Below are 24294 nucleotides of genomic sequence, written 5' to 3'. Positions count from 1 at the left end.
GTCCAGCTGCTGTAAATTACTTGGTCTTTTTTAGTAATTAAACTGTATTTGTGACTCATTTTTAAAGATTTGTATCTTCAGTAGTAACATTGGGCAAGAATTAATCTACTGTAAAATGACAACTTTGTTTTTTGTTTGGGTTAATTCTTTCATGTTCACCATATGAGTATTTCAGCTCAAACTGAACATCCATTGTTGTATAAAATCATTGAAAGACTTTGTTGACTGACTGTATTAAAAGGGAATTCATTACACCTGGGTTTCCTGCCAGAGCAGAGGTGGCTCCAAGGCTGTGATCTGCTTGGGTTATCTAACCACTTGCCATGTGGCTGGAACATTGCAGTCAGTACATGAGCAGATAACAAGACACATGACCAGTCAAAGGAAATGTCAGTGAAGACCATAAAGAGCCACTATATGCAGACGTCATCTAAGTTAGTGTGTTCTGAGTGAGTTAACTGCTCAGTTCTATTTAATTTAACTCAAAACTATTTTTCCTTCCATGTATCCTCAGGTGTTTGTGAGTCACTGAGGTTCACAGGTGAATACACAAAGATTAGACACAGATTTATACACTTCAGCTTCAGTAGTTATCTTTCAATGCACTTAGGCATTTCAAACTATTTGAAATGAAGGTTTTTCTTGTCAAAAGAGCTTGAGACATATTGTTCGTGCTGAAGAGACACAAAAAGAAACATGTTTCTTATTACTGTTGTAACAGCTGTAGCCAAGAAAACGAGGGAAGGACCCAAACGCAGACACACCAGGCAGATGGACAGTGATAATGTCCTTTCATTTCACTCAAGATGACTGGTTTAGAGTCAGTGGCCAGGAAACCAAAAACAGCTCGGGCAACTGAAAATCATCCATGTGGGAGAGAAAACACCAGAAACAGAAACTCAAGTCAAACCAGGCACAGAGGTGAGTCCAAAGGAACACACACAACCACAGGGACAAACACAGGGATGATGACTGCAGGTACAAACACAGCAAGAACACAAAAGGGACAGACTTGGACAAGAACCTAGACTCAAACTTGACAACAGACAAACTGACAAAAAGACAGGAGAACAACAAGACTTATATACACAGAAGGTAACTGGCCTCAGGGGATCCACATTAGGGTGGGGCAGACAATCAACAAAGGTGGGAAACTAGACAAAGACAGAAAGTAGTCTAGTAACAGATACATAAGGAAAGGGGCTTCAAAATAAAACAGGAAATACTCACAAAACCTGGAACAGGTACACAGAGGAACCAGGATTTCAAAATCTCCAATTAACAGTAGAATATTGTAGATATAAATGTGGTTCTCTGTATTACAGCAGTGATTACATTTTCTTTCAAATGTAAGGCTCAGTGGTTGACTGGAGAGCAGGAACTGGCCTGATGCTAGCAGACTGGGAGGCTGGCTGGAGCTCTGGGGTGTCCACAAAGCTTTGGAGCCATTCAGGAAAGTGACTCTGTAACCATGGCTTCTTTGAGATTTTTTGTGCGTCCTGGTAAAAACTGCAGCCTGCGTATACTCCTGACAGATGCTGCTGAATGACTCATGGTACAGGAGCATGACAGTATATGACAGTTTCTCATATTTGGCTGTAAAATTAGTGTCTGCTGGGTCCATTGTGGCTCAGATCAGGCTGGTATGCAGAAACCAGGAACACAGCAAAAATGACCCCAATGCAGAGACCCAGGCAATCTGATTAATGACCGTATTTAATAACAAAAGTCACTGTCTTACAGAGTCTGTTCGGCCAGCACACCTGACAGCTATCACATCATCACCCCACCTCCAGTAGAGGTTACCGACCCCCTGATCAACAGTGTCCAACAGATCCTGAGACTACTTCGGAATGGTCAACACGGTTCACTTCCAGATTCAGCTTTGCCTGTGTTTGTTCCTTCAGCTCGTCAAACCTTGAAACAAACAGATGTTGTGTTTTAGGACAGCCCACCTCTCCCCCTGCATAATAAAAGCAACCTGTAAACACGCCAGTAAAATGTCTCACTGTGCAATATATGACAAAATGTTTAATGGCCCCATTTGAATGTTTCTCAGAGTTCTCCCTCACTCGTTCTGTTGTTACTGCTGTTATCCCTCTTCAGTACAAAGTCCTCCCTGTCCCATCTCTTTAACAAGATTAAGTGTTAGGTGTTAAGCATATCAGATACTGAATATGTCACTGTGCAACAACACACTTTGAGAATGGCCCAAGGTGAAGGGAGGGGGTGGGGGATTATGAGAACATCTCAAGAGAAATCAGCAGAGACATCAATCAGGACTAAAACCACACCACAAGACGAGGACGTTAATGGAGATTTCCTCGCTGTGTCAGAGTTATAAATTTTCCTTCCAACCACAAGCGGCCTATCAGGAGATGCTTTCATATAATCATCGTCATTATCAAATCCTCCACACAGCCACAGGCATTAAACTACTACCTGCCATGTGAGCTCAGAAACAAATGCAGTAATCCAGACTGATTACTGCATCTGTCACATGCTCACTGCATGTGACAAGTCTAGCATCTAGAATAGACAGAGTGGCCTGAAAAGACATGGTACATTGCTTACCTATCTATATTTATTTCCCATGGATGCATTGTGACATCAGTGTGATATGAGTATTCCACTAGTGTGTAAAAAATACAATAAACCCACTGCTGAATAGAAACAAGTTTTGATATATATATATATATATAGATAGTGTCATTCTTCTTCGTCTTCCTCTTCAATTTCCTGCATGTGAAAAAAAGATACAAGAAAGTAATAACAATAAAATCCTTAATCAGTCACTTATTTACAACTTGATTAATATTATTTGTCTTCATCAAAATCTCGGATTAGTTCCTGATCTACTCTTACCGACTCTTTTGGCCTGCTCTGTCCTGTTTGTTTTGCCAGCTCCTTTTCTTCTGCATTCAGTTTGCACAGCTCGCAATTTATTTCTCTTCTCTTTTCCATTCTCTCATTTTCCATCTGAACCATCTAAATCTGCGCACTTTAACATCTTCTATACTGTACAGTACAGTACTGGTCAGGCTGTTTCATTTTAAAGGGCTTAACCCTTAATCCAACATTCACAGGCCTTGCTGAGTGCATGCTGAGTTCTTGACAGTGATTTAATATCAGTGATTTCATTAGATTGCTCACTAACATACATGCAAACACACACCAGTGAATAAGCCATTCCCAGGTACCGTGCTCTTGGCAACAGACACGCCTCTTATTTTTTTGATCATCTGTTTAAACACTTGGAATTGTGGGTTAAATTTGGTAAAATGAATGAAGCTAAAATACAACCAATGCTAATGCTAAAAGTTCTGGCAGCACACTTACTGTACCTGCGTTAGTTTGTCTTCACTGTTATAAACTGTGGCTCCTTTAACGTAGCTTTTTGGTCAGAGCATGCCTCCTCAGCTTCTCTTCTTCAATTTCTTTCCAGAGTGACAGAAAAATAAAAAACAAAATAAATTACACTTTATTAAACTTCCACACGTAGAAGAAGAAATGTTTCCCCAGTCTCAAAGCCTTCTTTGCTAATGAAAAGCAAGATGGAAGCTGGTTGGTTCTTGTATGGATTAATGTCATGCTAAAAAAAAAAAAAGGAAAAACAAGCTTTACCTTTAGAAGAGCTTAGCTTTTGTCTTGTTGTACGTTTGTCCAAGTCTGGTTTTGAAGCACTGTCCTGTGCTTCAATCTCCTGGTCTGAAAATAAAAAAATGGACCTTTCCAGAGACTTTCAGACAGCTAAAGACGAGCTAGACTTACCTGGTCATCTTAAAGGTGATTTAACAGCGATTATTATTTTACTCTGCAATATTGTTTTACTCACCCGAACATGTCATCCTATTTTGATATCACTTTAAGTTTGTTTAATGTCCAGTATATGTCTCTGTTACAGTACAGTGTTTCTACAGAGGCATTTGTTTCTAATGTCTTAGGTCAGGGGTCTTCAACGTTTATCAGGCCAAGGACCCCGAAACTGATGGAGAGATGGAGCAGGGATGCTCTCAGTCTTTTGAGACTTCACTCAAAAGACCTCACTAACCACTGAGATCCTCACTAACCACTGTCCCCTTTTGTCCCCCATGGTTACTGTTGCTACCCCTGTCAAACTTTCCATTGTACAGCACTTCCTGTCTGGGAGTTTAATATGTGTGTCTCAGCATATATATAAAAGCATATACTTTAGCTTGATTTCACTGTGTTTACAAGAATTTCCTACATGTAACACTCTGCTTGGCTGAGATAAACAAGGAAGCAATTCTGCTTGACGCTGCTGAATAATTCATTCTGAAAATAAGGCTGTCTTACTCCAGGAGGATCTGACAGTGACCTGTGCAGTGACACAGTGACCTGTGGCCCAAGCCTGGAACCAGAAAAAACATCACATAAATGGAAATGACTCAGACGTGTGGGTTTAAACAGGCATGTGTGCTGGTTTATTAAGCAGAGTGAGAGTAATCATCATTTCAACTGTTTTCCTTTCCAACTTCTAAAACAAGTGATAGCACAAAATCAGAAATTACAACAAATGATTGGAGAGAGTAGGTGTTGAAAGTGGTGTACATCATCTTTCCCAGCACGTAATGTGAGGTTAGATCTCTTAATGTCTATTTAACACAGGTTTTATATAATCATGCCATAACTTACCCACTAGCTAAATGTCTTCTATCATGTTTTCCATAACATATTTAAAGTTATGGAAAACATGATATGCCTCATATGACAGTGGTGATAGTAGGTTCTCAGCGTATTCCTTTTTAAAGCAGGTGCTTTGTCTCCTGTTGGAAACTTTCCTTGCCAAAAGTCTTTGTACATGGCACATACAGTTTTATATGTCCTTTTTTTTTTACTGGTACCCCAGTCCACGTCGCTTGAAGTGGCAAAAGATAGAGATGGTGATACACAGACAGATAAACTGTAAACAAAGAAAAATACAGTAATCAGTAATTAATCTCAGTGTTTTGCAAAGAGATGGAATACAAAAATATCTCAAAGATAATAAGACAAACTGTCAAAGAATATCACACATTGTTCTGGCTTTAAACTACCAGAAAGTAAACATGATGCCAGCTGCAGTTATAACAGTATTAACCACTGAGCTAATGTGGCATCTTAAAGCAGCTTTTATTGATATTTTGTATTAAAAATGGCTCAGATTATTTTGTGTGATGTTAAAAGTGTAAACCCACAGAGAATGATTACCCAACACACGGCACTTCCCCTCAGCCATACAAAGCATTTTAGCACCTTTCAGATGTTTTGTCCCACTCTCACTACTCTCATCGTCATTTCAACAAACAGCTTTGATAAACTCACTGTACACTTCCTGTCAATCACAACATAGACAGACAGACACAGCAACATGGCAGCCGTTGTTGATCCTTCAAAAAAAAAATCATTCAGCACTGAATCTCAGAGCAGTAACGTGCAGCTTTCAAATCACTCATCAGGTCTTCAGGTGTCTAAGAGCTAATGGACACCCCCTGCTGAGACATCACTGTGTCATATGATGTGCAATATGTCTGACAGTGTTTTCCTTGCAAGCCTGTAGTAAGGAAAAGAAAGGCTGAATGTACTGTACCTGTATGATAAACATTGTGACGACGCCTGCACCAGTGCTGACGTAGTTTCTGGCAAACCAGTTCCTCAGTTTAAAGAGACAACCCTGAAAGGCAAGACATGAAGAGAACAATGTAATGAATAATGAACACGATGGAATCTCAATCCAAATAAGTTAAAGACAAGTAAAGGACAGTTATTGAAAGTTTGCCATGCTAACTAGGTGCACGGCTGCATGGTTGTAGGAATGACAGTGTTAGTCTGTTGCACCTTTTCTAATGCAATAATTCAAAATGAGCATAAAAATACACTGATGGTAACACTGCTACTGATGACTACTGCTGAAAGATGGATGAAAAACTATTCCTGTTTCTGAATTTCTAAAATTCTAACTGTACACTAACAAACCGGTCTCTTATGCAGATCAGGCAGAAGTCTGCATAATGTTTAGACACTGAAAGCAATTAATCCAACAAGTTTTTATTTATCTTTTTATTATTTGTGTCTGCATTTATTTCTGTTTGTAAATTCATTATGTAATTATCCAGGTTATGATGAGCCTGTCAAACAGGGATTTTCAATCGGTTAGAAAGTGATATTTGATTTAGATGTTCCCACTGCTGAACGTCGACAGGCTCTTCCTCTCTCTGACTGTAGAGAGATTACAGGTTAAAATGGAGAAATGACTAAAAAAGGAAAGAAAAATGTGGAGAGGCTGTAAAATTAAGCTTTAGATAAACCAATTTCTGTTTTCTATGAAATTTACATAACTTTTTTGGTTTTTAGTGACCTGAACATTTTTTTTTCTTTTTGCCTCAGGCAGTTTACTGTTTACCTTTGAACCATTTAAGCTTACTCACTGGATAACTGGCAAAATTAGGGTAAAACTTTTGACTGGTAGTGTAGGACTCCTCTGACATCTATGGGCTGCAGTGTCATAAGGACACCATAAGCAGTGAATGGCTAGACTGAGAGCAGAAACCTGCAGGGGGCTGCACGCACACAACTGGCATTTGAAGGAAGCATCCCTATGTGATCATTCTCAGATATAACAGATATTATTCTCACTCAGCTCTAAACAGCTGTCAGAAAGGAAAGAAGAGGTGGCGTTTTTTTTTTCCTACTTGTTGTCTGACAACAGTTGGAGATTTATTTCCCAACTGAAAACTGACAGACTCATCGACTGTTCACTGATTAAACTTTGAATAACAAACAGAATTTGAAATGGACTACAGGTAACCTCTTCCCAGTTGGTGAAAGTGAGGGTGTTGCAGGGGTTGTTGATACAGCAGGAGATTGGGATGTCCCCCTTCCAGTCAGCCACACCATGAACTCCACAGCACCTAAACTGTATGAAAAAAAAAAAACTTCAGTGGAGTGAACATCTGTTTTATTTGATTAATACTTAAATTCAAAAGTGTGTAAAATATGACAATAACAAAAAGCAACAGAGTTCATTTGACGTTGGCAGAGCAGAGCAGTGAATCATGTACCAGGTGCTGGACAGCATCAAAGTCATCTTTGATGGTCTTGTTGCCTTCTGGACTGGACTGTCTGTAGATCTCCAAGCTCCGCATCAGGTCTCTCTCAAAGTATGTGTCAATCTGTACAACACAGAGACAGGCTCCATTATCTGCTCTATACTGCAGCCTACTGGACATGTAAGACAATGGCCTGTAGTTTCACAGCAGTGTGATCTGGCAGAGAGAGCAGCAGCTGTAGGGGCAGAGCTACAGCTAACTAAGAATAACAGTTTATCTGGAACACCTAGTTCAACACCTAGAAATACGCTTTATAGAAACTCTCCTACCTCTCTGCTGTAGACCAGGAACACACAGGCCATGGCCAGCTCCACCAGCATCAGAATGAACAGCAGCACGAAAAACTGAAAGCGGTGCAAATCAGATTCAACCATGAGTGAGTTCCTGTACATTCATTTGGTATTTGTACTCGAGTGAGACGCTTAACAGGAGCTGAACTTTAATGCACTGAAATAAACTGAAAGCTAATTAAAAACACAGACAAACTAATGCTCTGGTAAATGAAGCAAATGTCACGCTTCATACTCACACTGATCAGCATGCAGCGGTTCTCCTTCATGCCTCCTAACACTCCCACATAACACACACAGGTAACAATAGTACCGGTGACCACCAGAGTGTTGGCGGGGTAGATGGGCCAGAAGGTGGTGATGAGGGAGGCAAACCTGGAGTGCATCATCTGGAATTCTCCGAAGGCCACCACGAACGCACCACACAGCTGCAGAACACACACACACACACACACGAGAGACAAAAGACATCTCACATCTTTATTCTGGATTTGTGAGTTTAGATTTGATCAAAGTCCACAATACACTGTAACTGTCCACTGAAAGCCAGAATAATAACAATGAAACCAGTACTTGGGACCTGACACAGAGACAGGAAGTATCACCCCCCTGCTGCTTCTACAAAGTCCCCCAAATTTAAAGAAGCTACATAATAAATTGAACAAAAGTGTGCAAGGCTTTGACCTGAGACACTGCACAGTAAAATGGCTGCACTTCTTTTCAAAATTCAAACTAAATTCAAGTGAATAATTCAATAATAGAAGATAAACTTCAGAAACTCGGTTGGAATTTAAACTGGTTAGTTTCTGATTTATCAGTTCACATTAAGGGTTTCACATAGACAACCTCTGGAATATTGATCCATGTAATTAGTACAATTTTAAGGTACTTCTACTCCATTACATTTCAGAAGGAAATGTTTTACTTTTTAATTCCACTACATTTATTTGACAGCTATAGTTACTAGTCACTACTTGACTCCAATCCAGCTGTAGACACATCTCATGGATACTTAAAGCAAACAGGAAGCACCTGAGCACAGTCTGGAGTGCCACAGCAAAGGGCCTGAATACTTCTATAAATGATTTCAGTTTTTCACTTTTAAACAGTTACAGAAACATCTCAGAACATGTTCTTACTTTACACAACAAGCTCAAGTTTCAGCTTAAAAATGTCACAAACATGTTGTTAGTTGTAGAAAACTTTGTGCATATGACATTCAAAACTGCAAACTACATATTTTAATAACAGTCAGTGACAAACATGGATACATAAGTTTAAAAAGAGCTCTGAGTACATTACACTGTAACAGTTCACAAGCATACTGTGTTTAGTTTGCATGAATAAACAAGAGATATTTAGAGTAGTAACATAATAAATAAATCTAACACTAGGCCAAACCATGCCCATGGCTACTGTGCTAAGCTAAACCAGTATTGCATTGGTGCAATTTTGATCCAGTGATTTCTGATCTGTTAATAAATATTATTCTATAAGAGGAAGAAACATTTTCATTTAAAGAAAACCTGCCTCCGTTCAGAACAACAACATCAGAAAACCCAAACTAACAACCACAAGACCCTGGTTCTTGATGCCTTTGTCTCCTTCAAAGGGAACATTACGTCAGTCATCCCTAACAACAGAAAGTGACCATAACACAGTCTGAATTGTCCAACAATGGCCCAAAAATCCAGGTTTATGGGTCTGGGTCTACTGTGTCTTATGGCTGTAACAGGCATTACAAGATAAGCCAGTGTTTGGCTTGGCAGTGTGTGCAGCTCTGTAACTACCTACCCAGCAGAGGAAGTTGAGGTGTATCAGCATAGTTTTCAAGCAGTTCACACAGGAGTGATTCATCCTTCCACTGTAAAATCTGCCAAAGGAGACAAGTTACTGTCATATTTATTCAAACATTTCTTTACAAAAACAGAAAGTAGACCAAATGGCAGTGAGCCAGATATCCTGAAGTACCATTGGAGATAAACAAGTGAAACTTCTGTTCCTCTCAGCAGCACACTGTTTACAGGACACCTCTGTTTGATATGACAACACTCACCCATGAGGCACAATGGACACTTGTGACCTATTCAGACTCCAGTTAATCATTATTACCTGCTCTTATCTCCAGATTTTACCATTTGTTGCAGGTTTGTCCCTAAATATCCAGGAATGTGTTTTGCTTAAGCAACTTGTAGTTATTTATTTTTTACAACAGCACATCTTCAACACATTTTCTGTGTGAATATTTCTTCTTTGCGTATTTTTTCAAGTTTAAGAATGAATTTTCTTTGTGATTAATGCCAAAAAAATTTCTCAAATACTTTTAAAACACAAGCAATATCGGTGTGTATGTCATGTTAAGTCACTTTAAACTGATTTCACTCTGAATTTTCTTTGGTTTTCATGCATTGTTTTTCACAAAGAAAGTTCATCTTAACACTTAAACACTTATAACATTACAGTGTGATTCCTGTGAAGAAGTTCCACAGCGTAATAAAAGAGGGGAAGTGTCTGAGGGCTTACCTTAACTACACTGTATCCAGAAATATTCCAGTGACAGATGCCGTGAGCAGTATATGGCTCTAGTTCGTACCATTCCCAGAGTTGACTGACGACAGACAGGTATGAGGAGGAAGAGAAATGAGAGGGTGGAGGAAACACAAGACCTCTGTCTGCTGACAGGCAGTGAGAAATATCTGTTTGGCCAGGAGGGGCGTCCACACTTCAGAGCTGCTGAGTCAGTGTCAGAAAACTAATATTAGATGAAATTATCATCAGTTCATTGGTCTCCTACTTTCTGAAGTCACCGCATTCTGTTCATACATTCACCGCAAGTCATATTCACCCATTCACATACATCCATGCAGCACTTGTACTATGCATACAGCTCTTTACTAACACACACTCACACACTGATAATACATCGGTTTATGAAGCATTCATAAGATTTCTGTTGTAGACAAAAAAAAAAAAAAAACATTACAACATGAGCTAAATCACCATGTACACTTTTACTGGAGAAAAAAACAAAAACAAAATTAAAAAAAAAACATATGTGCTTCACCACCATTTTTCAGCTTGTTCAAAGATTTTAGTCAGCAAATTAAAAGCAGATCATTACAATTGAAATAATTAACTACAAGGCTGCTTGCCTCAACAATGGCTCATGAATCTAATAACAAATAGGTGAACATTAGGTAAAGAACACAGAAGCAGCTACAGAGAAGATTAAAGGAAAAGAGAAATAACAGTAAAACAGCTTAGAAGGAAACAGCACTGGACTACAGAACTTCAAGAAGCAGCTGACAGAGATGTATTTCTGAGCATGAACACAAAGTGGTTTTAATTATAGTTAACTACTGATTGATATGGCTTTTAAGAGCTATGAGAACCAAAATGACATATACAACGATACACAATTACATGAAAATCTTCCTAATGGCTAACACTCCTCCAAATATTTCACTGTAACAAAGATATAAAAGCTATTTGCTTTAAAAAGCTTTATTTAGCTGTTCTGTCCTGTACTGTGCTGAGCTGCTGCTGCTGGTTACCAGTTGTTTTTTAAGTGCTTTGCTGGGCAGTGGTCTCTAACATACTGACATTAGTTATTTAATGAATGAATGAATGAAGTGCTGGTGCTCTGTTTAACTTGCCTGTTGTGTTGTGTGAACTTTAAATGAGTGCTTTGCCAACTAGGGAGATTTTCATCACATACTTGAGTTTTACTCACAGGTTTCTCCACAGATGAACACACAGATTACACCTGACCACAGTGTGTCATCAAATGGGGTTGGTACAGTTTTGGCTTCTGGATCCACCCCCCCCCTCCCCTCCTCCCCTCAGGGGGTGTGAAGTCAGAAAGAAGTGAGCTAACCAGCCCTCTGTAGCCCACTCCTTATCTCTGATTGAGGCTAGCTGCCTGAAGCTACATTAGCTGCTAATAGCATAACACACCTGGATCTCCCACTGAACTGTCAGAGATGCATTGTGGGTACTGTAGACTCACAGTTTTGACAAGGAAGAAGAATGTATCAAATAAAAAAAGTGATTTTTCACTATGTCCATCGTACGTCAAGATAGAATCTTTTGAGTTCAACCATTTCCCAGTGGACTGCATCTGCACATATGAGGATTTCACTTTCAGTGGCTACAGGCCTCGATATTAGATGTTTTCATGGACGACACTTTGACATGTCACAGTGAGTCATCACAGGTGTAAATAATCAACAGAACGATGGATGAATTCCATTTAGCTGCTTCAGTTTCAGGGTCCTGGTACTGGGCACACTGTAAGGACCTACACCTGAATAGAACCGAGCCATGTTTAACATTGCCAGTAACACCTGTGATTTTTCCTGCTGTGACAGGTCAAAGTGTATGCACTGAAAAAGGCCTGCCGTACTTAAATAGCTCCTTGTGTCCAGTGGCTGTGTCACCTCTTATTTCAGCATCTTTAACCATTCAAGTTAGGCAGCACCCTGTCCCATCTATGTGTAACAGCGGAGGGGGAAACCAGGAAAAATGTAGCCCTCCCTCTTGTGCTTCAGAAAAACTAGTTTTACTGTAAGAACATAAAGACAAAGTAAGAAAATAAAAGTGACGCATCTCATTTTGGAAGCATGGCGTACTGATTTTAACTGTGCAACGGAGCGCTGGAGCAGACTGGCAACAGACTGTCAGACAGGCAGAGTGGAGCTTTTCCTCTTAACAAGAGTGTCTGTGTTTTACAGATGTTCAGAAATGGAACAGGCTTATTTAGACTTCTAGGGGATACTACGTATTGGTTCCAGCTCAGTCGGACATTGGATGGATGCATTTTAAATATGTGGACACTAACTGCTCTGTTAGGATGTGTCCTTTCACATGGCTGCTCCACTTTGTACATCTGGTTACCTGGATACATGGCAGAGAAATCAGCATTATCTACAAATCTACATGGGGAAACCAGTTTTATCTAAGTCTCTCATTTACATGACAGGTGAAAGTTCTGTAACCTGCTCACTGATTGGCATGAAGGTCAGTGGCTCATCTCTAGCAGCTGTGAAGGAATCTGCACTGTGACAGAGCTCCATCCACTGGACACCAGGGGTAAGGCACCAGCTCGTATACTGGCAGAAAAAAGCACTGCATCATTTTAACAGCTATATTACAGGTGACACAGCTAAACAGCAAAACAGCATTCAGATTCACATACTCTCCAGTTTACTCAAACTCACATCTGACAACACAATCCTGCACATGGCCAGTAAATTCACAGTGCATCCTAGAAGAGAATTCCAAAGCAACATGATCACAGATGAATAAGCAGATAACGCAAATGAATATTTCTGCTGATCTGATAAAAATCCAGTGCCACACAAAAAGTCAGGGATATTGTTAACATGAAAACTCAAGCTAAAAATTATATTTAATGACAACAGTGACAATTTCATCTTTGATAAACAACAATAGCAACTTATGAACTGTTTCAGACTGTTGTGAATGAAGCCAATTCATCTGAGAGGTCGAATAGAAAATAAAAAAATCAAACCTGCAGAAAGAGCTGGGACATAAAGTAAGACCTCGTCTTTATTGGTCCTAGCTAGGCACTTCAAAGAGATCACTCCTTTAACGTACAACACAGAGCACGATGTGTCACTGATCACACGTTTAAAAACAGCTAACTTAAATCCACTTGTCACAGAAGCTGATGTAAGTGCTTTGCCCGGCTTATAAGGTGCTCTCAAATGCATCGGCGAGCTCAATACAATCTGTCCACTTCAGTGCAACGAGAAGTCTGCAATGATCCACAGGTTGATCGGTCTTCACAGCAGCTACAAGAGGGATTAAAGCTGCATGCTGGCAGCACCGAGGGGGCAGTAAGAAGTAACTAACCTTCAGTAGCACAAAAACCCTGTAACATGGCGTCAGTAAACTACGTACAGCATCTGATTTAGAAGTTTTTTTTTGTTTGTCTGAAATCTAGGGTGTGTCAGTTAGTGCGATGGGAGGCTGCATACCCACTGTGCTTTAGGTTGAGATGAGCGTATTTTAACACACAAAAAAAAAAATCTACTACAGCAGCTTCATGTCACCCATCTTTCATAACACTAAAAAAAAAAAAGATTTTTCACAGCTGGCTCGCCTGTTCATGATCTCCTCACCTGTTCATCTTGGCTCTTTTTTTTTTTTTTTTTCCTCTTGGCTTTGGGCGTGACACCCATGAGGTTGTTCATTTAGTTTGATTGTATGGTTTCAGTAAAGCTATGGCAGTCTTTGCATTGTTGTAATGTATGTTGATTAAGAAACATACATTCTGAAAACCTACATAGATCGACTGGTCTCTGATCAATAAAAGCGTTTACGTCTTTTTTCCGTCCAGCGCCCGTAAACCATCAGTCCCACCACTGCCAGCACACCCAGGCCCAGCACGGAGAAGAGGAGGGTGAAGAAGAGCTGGACTCCACTCATCCCTTCCTCCTCGACATCCACTGCAAAGCAAAAGGATGACAGGCTCATTATCAAACAGTTTCAGCAGTGTAAATCAATAAATAAGACCTGGTTATGTCACCATGTGCTGAGCAACACAAACTGTCTATGACAGTGTTTCCCTACAAAATATTCTTCTTGTTTCACATTTAGTAATCAACGTTTGATATTATAGAGACTCAAACTCTGAAGTGAGCCAAGAAAAGCCATGGTGCATCTACCTTGGAACTGTTCCATGTTGTCGACTCTGGGTATGGTGACCTCCTCTTCCTCCTCCTCCTCCTCCTCTGGAGTCCTTGCTACCATCAGCTGGTACAACTTCATGGAGATGATGTCATGGTTATCTGGACCAATATGCAAACGTCAGTACCACTAAGACATTTCAGTGTTTCTTCTGTCATTTTAACAGCTGTGGAGTTTGGGCTGTTGTAGGGTGGCAGCTAATCTTATCAGTCAACTTACTGGAAAGGTTTTGTTGCATCATGTTTGGAATTAAAATTTCATTGGATTTGATTAAACAGAGGTTCCCCCTGGTTAAGCAGCCTTCAGGTGATTCTTCATACCTGATAGGTCTCCAGTGGCAGAGGAGGCACCAATGAAGTAGCCTGCAGGTAGCCGCAGTCCTGTGATGTCAGTACAGTGTGTCCATTCCTGTTTACCATCTACGTCCACCATGAGCTGGAGGGCAGAGGAACAGTCGGCATGAGTCAGTGATAAAGTGTTTAAAAAAAAAAAAAAGAAGGACGCATTTGTCTGACAGAGCTTGAGACGATCTGACTGGACGACTGGGATAAACTTCTCAAATCCAGGTGTGCAAAGCTAAAAATAAGCTTGATTAGAGTTTCATACCGTGAGTCTGTTTTTGGAGTATCTGATGAGGAGGAATGTGTCGTAGATTGCGTTGCGCACCATAGCTGTGCACCCCCCAAGTTCAGTGGGCCGTCCATCATAATCGTGGTCATATGACAGAGTTCCGTTCCCCAGCATCACTGATATATACGGGAAAGCCCTCTGTGAGGAAGACAGGGGAGACACAACACACACACCTTTATCTGCTGACTCACAAACACACACAGTCACATTGTTGTTTCAGTTACAGTATCACAATTGCACCAAACACCACTGATGAATCAAAACAGATGGATGTAAAATGGAGTGGCATGAAATAATGGAAGATGGATGGACATTCAGTGGCTCCGCTCAGTGGAATGAACAGTGGCTTCTGATGCTACCTGAGTTCCAGGTTGTGTTTTCTTCACATTCAAAAGGGACGCAGGAAAAGAAATAGGACACATTTTTAAGATCAGTATAATTAATGTAAATAAAGAGGCCACTTAAGAGTGGCAGGATGTTCTCTGGCACTTTCTTCAGTGGTGTCACACAGTCACTATTTGGCTGAACGGCTTGTCATCACCCAGGAGGACGACATTAATCCAGCACAAAAAATAACTGTGTAATTACATGAAACTGTATAATACTTTTTGAGCAACAGAGTCTATAGGACATGTAGTCTTTAACTATAGAGAAATACCACAGACATGAAACAGAAGCCTCCAACTGTCACTCACATCATGGGTCTTGTCAGCATTGGGGTAAGTGTCCACTAATATTCCAAGTCCAATGAACTGGTTCATGTTGCCAAACACGGGACCTGCGAAGAAACAGTGAGGTCCATCAGGACATTTCTCACAAACAGACTCACAACAAACAGCACACAATGACAAACAGCTGTTTGATTTTGTTGTGCTGTTGTATGTACAGTAAAAATAGGCCAACTTGGGAAAGCCTTGTTTTCACTAGTTCTGGATGAGATATAGACCAGGAGGTTCACTGTGGGCCTCTTCTCAGACAAAATCAAATCAAGCTTTAGTTGCAGCCACAGGCAACAGTGAAAATATTTCCCCTCCTCCCCTGTAATAAAAGTTTTAGCCACTGGCAAATCACAGGAGCTGGTTCTGTAACAGACAAGTCATACTGCTACACAGCAGGAAAACACTGGAACTTTCATTTTATGTGAGCTTGCTATTATTAGAATTATTATTGCTGTTGTTGTTATCTATGAGTTATCATTCAGCTGTGATTTAATTACTCACTGACATACAAACCTAAAAGCTGCTTAAATGTCTCTCTGAATTGTCAGTTAGGCTCTGCTATTACAATAAGACAAAGACTGGTATCTGTCTCAGTGTGTAATACATGTGGTGTACTACACACAAAATCAGTGCTGGTAAATTTGGATTCATCTGTAAATCGGACTTGTTTCCAGTCATCCACTGTTAAAATGCTGGTATTTTTTAGCTGAGTCCAAGTGCCTGTCCTTGTTTCCGCTCCTGAGCAGTGGTTTAGAAACTGCTTCTCGTCCTCTGAGAGCATTACAACACAGCCTTCTCTTCTGACACTACTTTAGCTGATTGGAGTCTTGTGTTCTTTATTGAGCAAAATCTGAGTTTGTGATGAAGCTGTTTTTCTATCTCTCAGTAAACTAAGTTTGATGTGTTGATGTGCTGATGGTGTGGGTCATTTTAGTTCTGCCTGATCATGCTTTGGATACAACTGATCCACTTTCTAGAAAGTGTTTTAGAGTCCCATGCTCTACTCCCTTAGAAACCTCCAGTCCAGCCATGATGTGATGCTGAGAAATGCTCTCTTTGCTTAGAATAACAATTTGACTTCCGACACTTTCACTGCTGGAAACTTGAGGCACAGGCTTAAAACACAGTTACTTGAGGGAGCATTTAATAAGTAGATCAAATCCACCTAAATGCTGTCTGAACAGCAAGTAAGATGACAAACCCATCTCCCAATGTTGGACTATCCCTTTAAAAGTCGTAACCTTAGCAGCTTTGTTGAGCAACAAGATGAACCAGCTCTTGGAATACTGGGTTCCTTCCTGTTTTTTCACATTACATTAAATAATTTGCAGCATCTTGTTCTTTTTCCCCTCTACCAAACACCTGTGGAGTCTCTTCCTACCACTCTGCATGCGATCTCTGGTTAACCAGATGGCCAGTCCATCCCCATTCAAATTCTTCTTTCCCTGGCCGTGGATTTTAAAGTGCACCCTGAGCTCCCAATCCCGCAACAGGAGAGGCTACAAAGCAACAGAAATGAAGACAAACAGGTCATTCTTGCACTATGCTATGTGCAGTATGCATCTGACAACGGAACTGAGTAACATATATTTTTTTTTTTTGAAACAGGCAGAATTAGTCTGATGTTAGTGTCAGTAAACATACACTGTAAGGGTCTGTGCTACATTCATAAAAATGCTTACATAATGTGCTATGTATATATCAAAGTCATGGTAAGTAGTCCTGTTAGTCCTTTGCTGTAGACTTACAATTCGATTCCACACTGCTCCCTGTCTGCTCTGCAGGTCTGGGGTCAGCCTCACATGGTCCGGTGTAACAATGGCGGTGCCCATCAAATCCCACTGCGAAGAACTGGAGAAGCCCAGCCCTGCAAAACAGTAATACACCTGTTAGCTACTGTATTCATAACTGTATATACAGTAACTTAAAGAGATGAAAAAACAACACTGGAACAAGCCACTGAAAGGTGGCATTAATGGAAGTGCTCTCAAACAATATTTTTCACTCACAAGGAGAAAAGAGTTTAAAGTCGAGGACTAACTCTGGATACGTTCAGTGAACCATTCCACCTCCGCTAAAGCGCACAATCGATTATCGGCTCTTTTACTCCGGGAGCTTCCGGGACCGGTTCCCACACAGTGGATGAGACAGTCCAGAAAGTTTCACTTGTCGGAGCTGAAGCTGTCCTCGCTGAGAGGAGACAGTTAACTTAGCCGGTTCAAGTTACGTTAGAGTAAGTTAGACTTTATTAACCTTACTAGCTAACTGTTATTCGCTGTGGGCTAATTGTGTAATTTCTGTGGGCTAATTGTATAATTTCCCGAGTTATGACATTAGCTAAGGTGTGTAACCACAAGTGGCGAGAGGCACAAAGTTCCTCTGAGTTAATTATTATCCTCAGCAGCAAACAACAGTACAGCGCCAGTTATCCGAGAATTGAGGTATATTGAAACGTTCATTTGCGACTGGATAAAATCCTGTTGTTGGTTAATGTTAACTGAGTTTAGCTCGGTTACACCTGTTAGCTAACGTTAACGTAACCTAAGTGACAGTTAACACCCTACCTCGGTATGGCTTTGCCAGGGAATATTCCCGCTTCAAAAAGTCCTCCATAAATTCCTGATCGTTTGCCAACGACTGGCTCATCAAAATACAAATGGTAACAAACAAACATGTTAATTCACGGGTGTTTTTAAAATGAAACATTGGCGATAAAAAGCAGAAGCTTCTCAATCGATCCCAACTTGACTCGGATACAGTTGCAACCATCTTGGCGTTCCTACTACTCCTTCCTCTTCTTCTTCGTCTGCTTCTTCATTTTTCTTCTTCCTCTTCGTGGTTTCTAGCGGTCGGCAAACAGCAAAATGGTGCATTACCGCCACCAACTGGTACGGAGTGTGAATCGAGATCGTACTTTTAAACCATTATAAATCAAAAATAATAATATTGATACAAACAAACACATAAATAAATAAATCATATCCTCAAACGTATTCGTTCTTCTAAGAGAATAAAAGGAAGCATTTTCTCCTAGCCTTTTTGGAGAGTATCTCAAAGCATTCTCTTCTATCTGAGTCTGTGAATTAGATCTTTTCTTTCATGTTCATTTATTTGACAGAGAAGTATAACAGACAAAGTCACACTGTCATGTGTTATCTGTTCCAGTTTATAATAAAGTACTGTTGAGTCCAGTGAAACCAAATCTGAATCTGGATATTATTGTTTTCTTCTCTTGTTTCTTTTCACACATCTAATTTCTCCAGTTTTACTTTAAATTCTATAAAACCCTCATCTTGTTCTACCTTCCTCCCAGTATAGTTTGTCTCCCAGTCTCTTCCAAATCAGAGTCTATTTTTCTCCAGTGAGAGTCCCACTCGCCCTCCTTGAAGATCTTCAAATTCTAACTTTGTTCCCAATAAATCATTTTGTTTCTGTTTTACTTATTGACAAAGACAGTTGTACTTGGTTTGCTTTGAATCCATGTTTAGCACGTTGTATGACTTCATTCATTTCTACCGCTTAATCCGTCAGGGTCATGGGGGAGCTGGAGCCTATCTCAGCTGACTATGGGCGAGAGGCGGGGTACACCCTGGACTGGTCGCCAGTCAATCGCAGGGGTGACACACAAAGACAGACAACCACATACGCACAGCTACGGGCACTTTAGAGTAGCCAGTTAACCTATCCCATGCATGTTTTTGGGATTGTGGGAGGAAGCTGGAGTACCCAGAGAGAACCCATGCAGGCACTGGGAGAACATGAAAACTCCACACAGAAGAGCCCAGGCCGGGGTTCGAACCTGGAACAAACTGTATCTGTTCCTATCCTGATGATTCTACATGACGATTGTAATATTTCATGAAGAATATCCTGCTGACATCTAGAGTCTGAGCATAATATAATTATTTCTACTGCTACTGCTTCATGGTCAGTAGTTCTCTTTTCAACTTTAACCTTCAGCTCTGGAACATAAAATGCACTCTGTTGTTTGTTGTACTGCTGTCTGGGTTTTTAGTGCCATGTGTAAATGTACGTATATAAAATGCCTATAGTTTTCACACAAGTTTGCAAATAGACTGCATTTCTGCTTGAATGTTCTTTATCCAGTATAGAAAATTCTGTTATTGGCTGAGCAACCATTCATGGTGGAACAGCTGATGGGACAACAGTTTGATTTTTCTTTCAGTTATTGATGCCTAAATATCTGAAATAACAACACAAAAAATCTTTATTTTCTATTTTCTATTCTATTTGGTTATGTTGTTAAAGGGCCTGTAAACATGAATACCAGATAGAAGTAAATTGCTGATGTAATCTGGAGAAACCTAACATCATTCATTCATCATCATCGTTTACCCTCATTGTCTAGGGTCTGTTTTGTACATAAACACATGTGCTGTTTTAGGACTGGTGTTGATCAGTCTTTACAAATGATCTGTCTAAAATATGGAGAGAGTGTGATGTGCAAAGAACCCAGAAATTACGGCATGCCTTGTCTTCCAGATGCCAGATACTGTTACACATGATGATGGATAAGCCACTTGATGGATAAGCATGGAGACAATGTGTCTGTGGCCAAGCATCGTGTGACCCCAGGGGGGACAGTCTGTTTACTGGCCGAGCTGTTGTCACTGACGGTGGCTATCAGGCATGTGGAGCCTCTGGATTAAACTGAATTAATGTCCACAGCCTGATTACTCATATTTTGAAGAAGAGACTGGTCACAGATTATTATTATTATTGCAATGAGGATAATCAGGACATCTTCTCATCATTTAACTGTCATTCATCAGGTGTGCTCGTCCTGCTGTCAGTCAGGGGAGCCTCTGTGATGTGCTGGTCTGGTTAGCTTGAGCACACGACTTCATCCTGCACCATCATCATCATCGTCAGCGTCTTCACAGCTGGACATGTTTGAGAGGGAAACGTTATCTGTGGTACGTTAAGGAAAACAACTTGATACCTTTAACTGAACAATATGCTGAAGGTGAAGATCAATGATAAATGCATTTCGCTATGTTATGATGTTGTTTAACACAACTGGCACATGTAGCATCAGACCTGGCTTCATGTTTACTTTATCCCACTCAGAGTACCAGACAGATTACATTTTCCAGTTCCATTAAGCGACAGTGTGCCAGCATGCACAGCACCACGGAAATAGTTCACCTAAATGCAATGCAGTCACGTCTAATATTATTATATACTGTATGACTCCACCTGATGACACCTGTGCTTTTCCTGCTGTGCCAGGTCTGCAAAACATCTGTGAATAGGACGATTAAACATCAGAGACTTTAGGAGGCACAAAGAGACCAAGTCTGGTGAGCCAGGCTCTGGTGTTGTTGGAGGGTACTGTTATCTGACCTCACCTCACTGTTGCATCTAGTTCTGTAAATTGTGTTCTGTGGTTTTATGATTTCAAAAATTATTTTAAAAACATGTGTGTATTTACCTGTATCCTTTATCTCACAGGGAATGTACAAATTATTATTTTGGTTGCATGTAATTTATTATCTTGTCTCTGGTGTGCTACCACCAGCTATGTAACTGATGATCAAGCAGTCAGTGATAAATGAGTCTTTAGTATGTGCTGCTCAGTGGCTGGTTCAGAGTTAATCAGGACCGACTCATGAAGAAAGTGGTCGGTGCTCTGATTTACAGATACACACGAACTAATCTTTACATAATGCTTCATTAATATAGCATCTTCCAGTCTGTTCTCTAGTAATTCATCACTGTCTACTACGGATTCAGAAATGACTCATTAATGATTCATTCGTTCTCTGGTCTGCCCTGATTTGTTCCTCAGTAACTTCTCACAGTTTTGCACACTGTGTTGTAAACACTTGATCAGAGAAGCTTGAAAGGTCTGTGGATTACAGAAAGTGCTTGGTTAGCTCCACGCGGAGATGGAGAGCAAATGATCCGATGCAATCAAACTACATATTTCTGCAGTGTTTTGATGGTGAGACAGGCTGGTAGATAATCAGTCATTTTCTGGCTTTCACTTCCCAGACCTGCATCTTTTCATGATTTGCCTCATCACAGAAAACATCTGATGATGATGTCTGGATCAGCGATGAATCACATTAGACTCCCGCTCGCTCACCCAGCATTGTTGTGTCTCATAAAAGAGCGGTGCTCGGTTCGATTAATGGACAGAGTCCAGTATTGACATGTGATGGTGGTGGACTTGTGCCAAGATCCTGGAGAGGAATTACAGTAATGCAGTCAGGTTTTGGATGATGCTATTGCTCCTCAGAGACAAACAAAGATACAGAAGAGGAATAAGAGAGCAAACATGAAGGTGTTTATGATCCAGCGGTGACTTGGGGCCCTTAGTATTTCCTGTATGTGTCCCCTGGGAAGATACTATTCACTTACATTGAGAAAGCTACACAATTCCAGCTGAACCTTGAAACCTGAAACATTAGCGTCTCGCACCTCTCCTGACACCCACACATCACCATTTGTGTATCCTGTAATCCGCAGCAGAGGCCCGACACATACAGCACAGGGCTGTCTGCGGGGCCATAAATTTTGCCTCAGCTTACTGGGTGGAGAGGATCGCAGGGCATGCTGTGCAGCCGCCTCTTGCTGTGGCAGACTTGCACCGTAATCCCTGTTTGCAAGGTCAAGCGATATTTTAATATCCGCTGGTCACAGTCAGATTCAGTGCTCCTCTTTATTAAAGCTGTCCACACCTGTTCTAGCGTAAACAATTGGGAGTGAATGTTTTCCAGGGGGAAGTGAAGGCATCACTTTTACAGAGTTACATGTGGTGTGATTTCAGCAGAGCAGCCCATGTGTGTTGAAGAGGTTTGGAATTGAAGAACCAATATGGTATAGCTACATAGACAAAATACTATCATACTGTCTTGTATGTGTCATGACAACAGAATGGATGGCTCACCAAACAGGTTAAACAGGAAAAGACCCCAGGGTCCTCCTTAAAGGTCAGAATAGAATTTTACTTCTGGGCTAATTTTGTGTGCCATCATGCTACAGGGACAGAAGGGACTGAAGGTTGGGGGGAAAGTGGTTTGACATGCTTTGTCCTCTGCGGCTCTAGAGTCTACAGCCAGGATTCATGTGGTTCTGTTGGAGGGTGTATGAACCCTGCAGCTTTACTGTGACTATAATGCTGTGTACAGTCACCAAGGCTAACATAAATACCTCAGAGACAACAACTGCAGTTAAACTAAAGTTAAACCAACTGACTTCTTTTGTATTCCACAGTATACAATACAGTTAATTCATCAATAATTTAACCCTCTCAAATGAAAAATTCTTATCTTGAATATCTTAGGTTTATATTCTACAGCATCTATATTTTAGAATTATTCTACATCTGATTTACCTAAGTTAAAATCCAACAGAATCTTTCTCCTGTGATTTATTTATTTATTTATTTTCTAATCCAGTTTTTGACCATGTCCCGCGGCTTTCTCCAGTGAATGGAGCTCTGGTGTCATCACTTGACATAAGCTGATGTTGTGCCATATTTAAGACACGTGATGACGCCTGGACAACTTCATTTTGGTGAAGAGGGCTGTGAGATATGCCTGAGAAATTCAGAGAAAAAAAAACTGTATAAACAGTTATTTGTTCTCATTGTCCTCATTTTTGTGTTGCTTCTTAAGTAAAGGATGAGAGCAGTTATTCAACCACTCATTAACCACTCACTCATCTATTAGATGTACTCTTATATAATGAGATGTACTGGAGGGTAAATATACTCTGTGATATTTAATTTCATTTGCAGAGTTTAGAATTAGTGTCAATCCACCCTGTGCATCAGATCTTTATGGCCACATGTTTTGCTACAGTGCCACACAGTTACTGAAAATTGATTTCTGTTTTAAAGGCGAGAAAGCTTATCGATGACTGTGCTGATGTTTAGTTACCATGACATCACCTGGGTGTGATCTATTAGCATTAATCGTACAGCAGTTTCTTTTAATGAATGGACAGTGTGTGTGTGTGTGTGTGTGTGTTGAGTTTACATTACACATACACTACACAGTTAACCCGGTGCGTCCAGCCTGCTGACAACCCCACAGTGTGAAGCAGCGAATGATTAAATAATGAAGAGACCTTAATGCTTCCTCTGGCACGACTCGCCTTCGTTAATAGACGATCACTCACAGCGGACAGTAACTGTCCTCTCTGTCTGCTTAAAGAGCGCACACATTAAGAACAGGCAAACACCTCGGGACATAAATATTCACACTATTCAAATCAACAGGCCTGAGAGAATATCGTCAGAGCAGTCAGTGAAGGTGAAATATAGTCTCTGCTCATTTCAGACGCTCTTTAATGGACTTTTCATTCGCCCCGGCTCTTTGTGCTGACAAAAAGGAAAACACATCTTCTTAATTGAAATGCTCGTTTCCTAACTATTTTGTCCTGTGCATTTGTTACCCAGATGCATTCACTGTCAATATTTCACAGCCGCACTGATCACATGCAGGAGGTTGCCCTGTGTGTGCGACTCTTTGGTTTATGATAAATACACATCTGTTTTTAAATAAAGATTTTCTGCTTCAAAATAAAATGGAAAGAAATCAGGTTATTCTGTGCTGTTTGCTGGAATGTCTACTGGCAGGAAAAATGAATGGTGCACCAGTTTCTAGATTTTTGACTCAGCTACCTGCCTGTGTAAGATGGAAAACAGGAAGTTGTCTGGGTTTTGAGCAATTTTGTAAATGCAGGAAGACTTCCTCTTTAAAAGATTGACTTCCTCACACAGTGAAAAGCTACTCTGGAAGATTAGCGACAGTCTGCCAGCTTCTCTAAATTATCCTGAAAAGTGCACTGGTGTTCAGT

The 24294-nt window shown here is 40.5% G+C and overlaps 2 protein-coding genes and 1 long non-coding RNA gene across 4 annotated transcripts; 1 reads left to right on the top strand and 2 right to left on the bottom strand.

Moving 5' to 3' along the window:
• Window positions 1-4418: 4418 nt before the first annotated feature.
• LOC121184598 (leukocyte surface antigen CD53-like) lies at window positions 4419-10059 on the bottom strand. The gene is made up of 8 exons (XM_041042383.1): window positions 9923-10059; window positions 9194-9272; window positions 7639-7827; window positions 7379-7453; window positions 7062-7172; window positions 6809-6916; window positions 5591-5674; window positions 4419-4924 (listed from the first exon to the last, which is right to left on the bottom strand). The coding sequence occupies exons 2-8, from the start codon at window positions 9254-9256 to the stop codon at window positions 4856-4858; spliced, it is 699 nt and encodes a 232-aa protein (XP_040898317.1). The 5' UTR covers window positions 9257-9272; window positions 9923-10059; the 3' UTR covers window positions 4419-4855.
• Window positions 10060-10391: 332 nt separating this feature from the next.
• Window positions 10392-18261, bottom strand: lman2lb (lectin, mannose-binding 2-like b). 2 transcript variants are annotated; one of them, XR_005894300.1, is made up of 9 exons: window positions 18027-18261; window positions 17211-17329; window positions 16844-16961; window positions 15439-15521; window positions 14720-14881; window positions 14434-14548; window positions 14092-14214; window positions 12405-13872; window positions 10392-12295 (listed from the first exon to the last, which is right to left on the bottom strand). XR_005894300.1 is itself a non-coding variant. In XM_041042214.1 (8 exons), the coding sequence occupies exons 1-8, from the start codon at window positions 18229-18231 to the stop codon at window positions 13730-13732; spliced, it is 1068 nt and encodes a 355-aa protein (XP_040898148.1). In that variant the 5' UTR covers window positions 18232-18261; the 3' UTR covers window positions 10392-13729. The 2 variants fall into 2 exon arrangements, 1 of the variants encoding a protein (XP_040898148.1); XM_041042214.1 differs by having other exon boundaries at window positions 10392-13872.
• On the top strand, window positions 17595-24092 carry LOC121184507. Its single transcript, XR_005894301.1, has 3 exons — window positions 17595-17695; window positions 20256-20399; window positions 22538-24092. It is a non-coding gene; the product is annotated as an uncharacterized LOC121184507 (long non-coding RNA).
• Window positions 24093-24294: the final 202 nt, after the last annotated feature.

This window comes from Toxotes jaculatrix, chromosome 7, assembly GCF_017976425.1.
Source record: "Toxotes jaculatrix isolate fToxJac2 chromosome 7, fToxJac2.pri, whole genome shotgun sequence".
NCBI lineage: Eukaryota > Metazoa > Chordata > Actinopteri > Toxotidae > Toxotes > Toxotes jaculatrix.
Note: the sequence above shows the minus strand (reverse complement) of the source record. Positions and strands in the feature narration are given on the sequence as shown.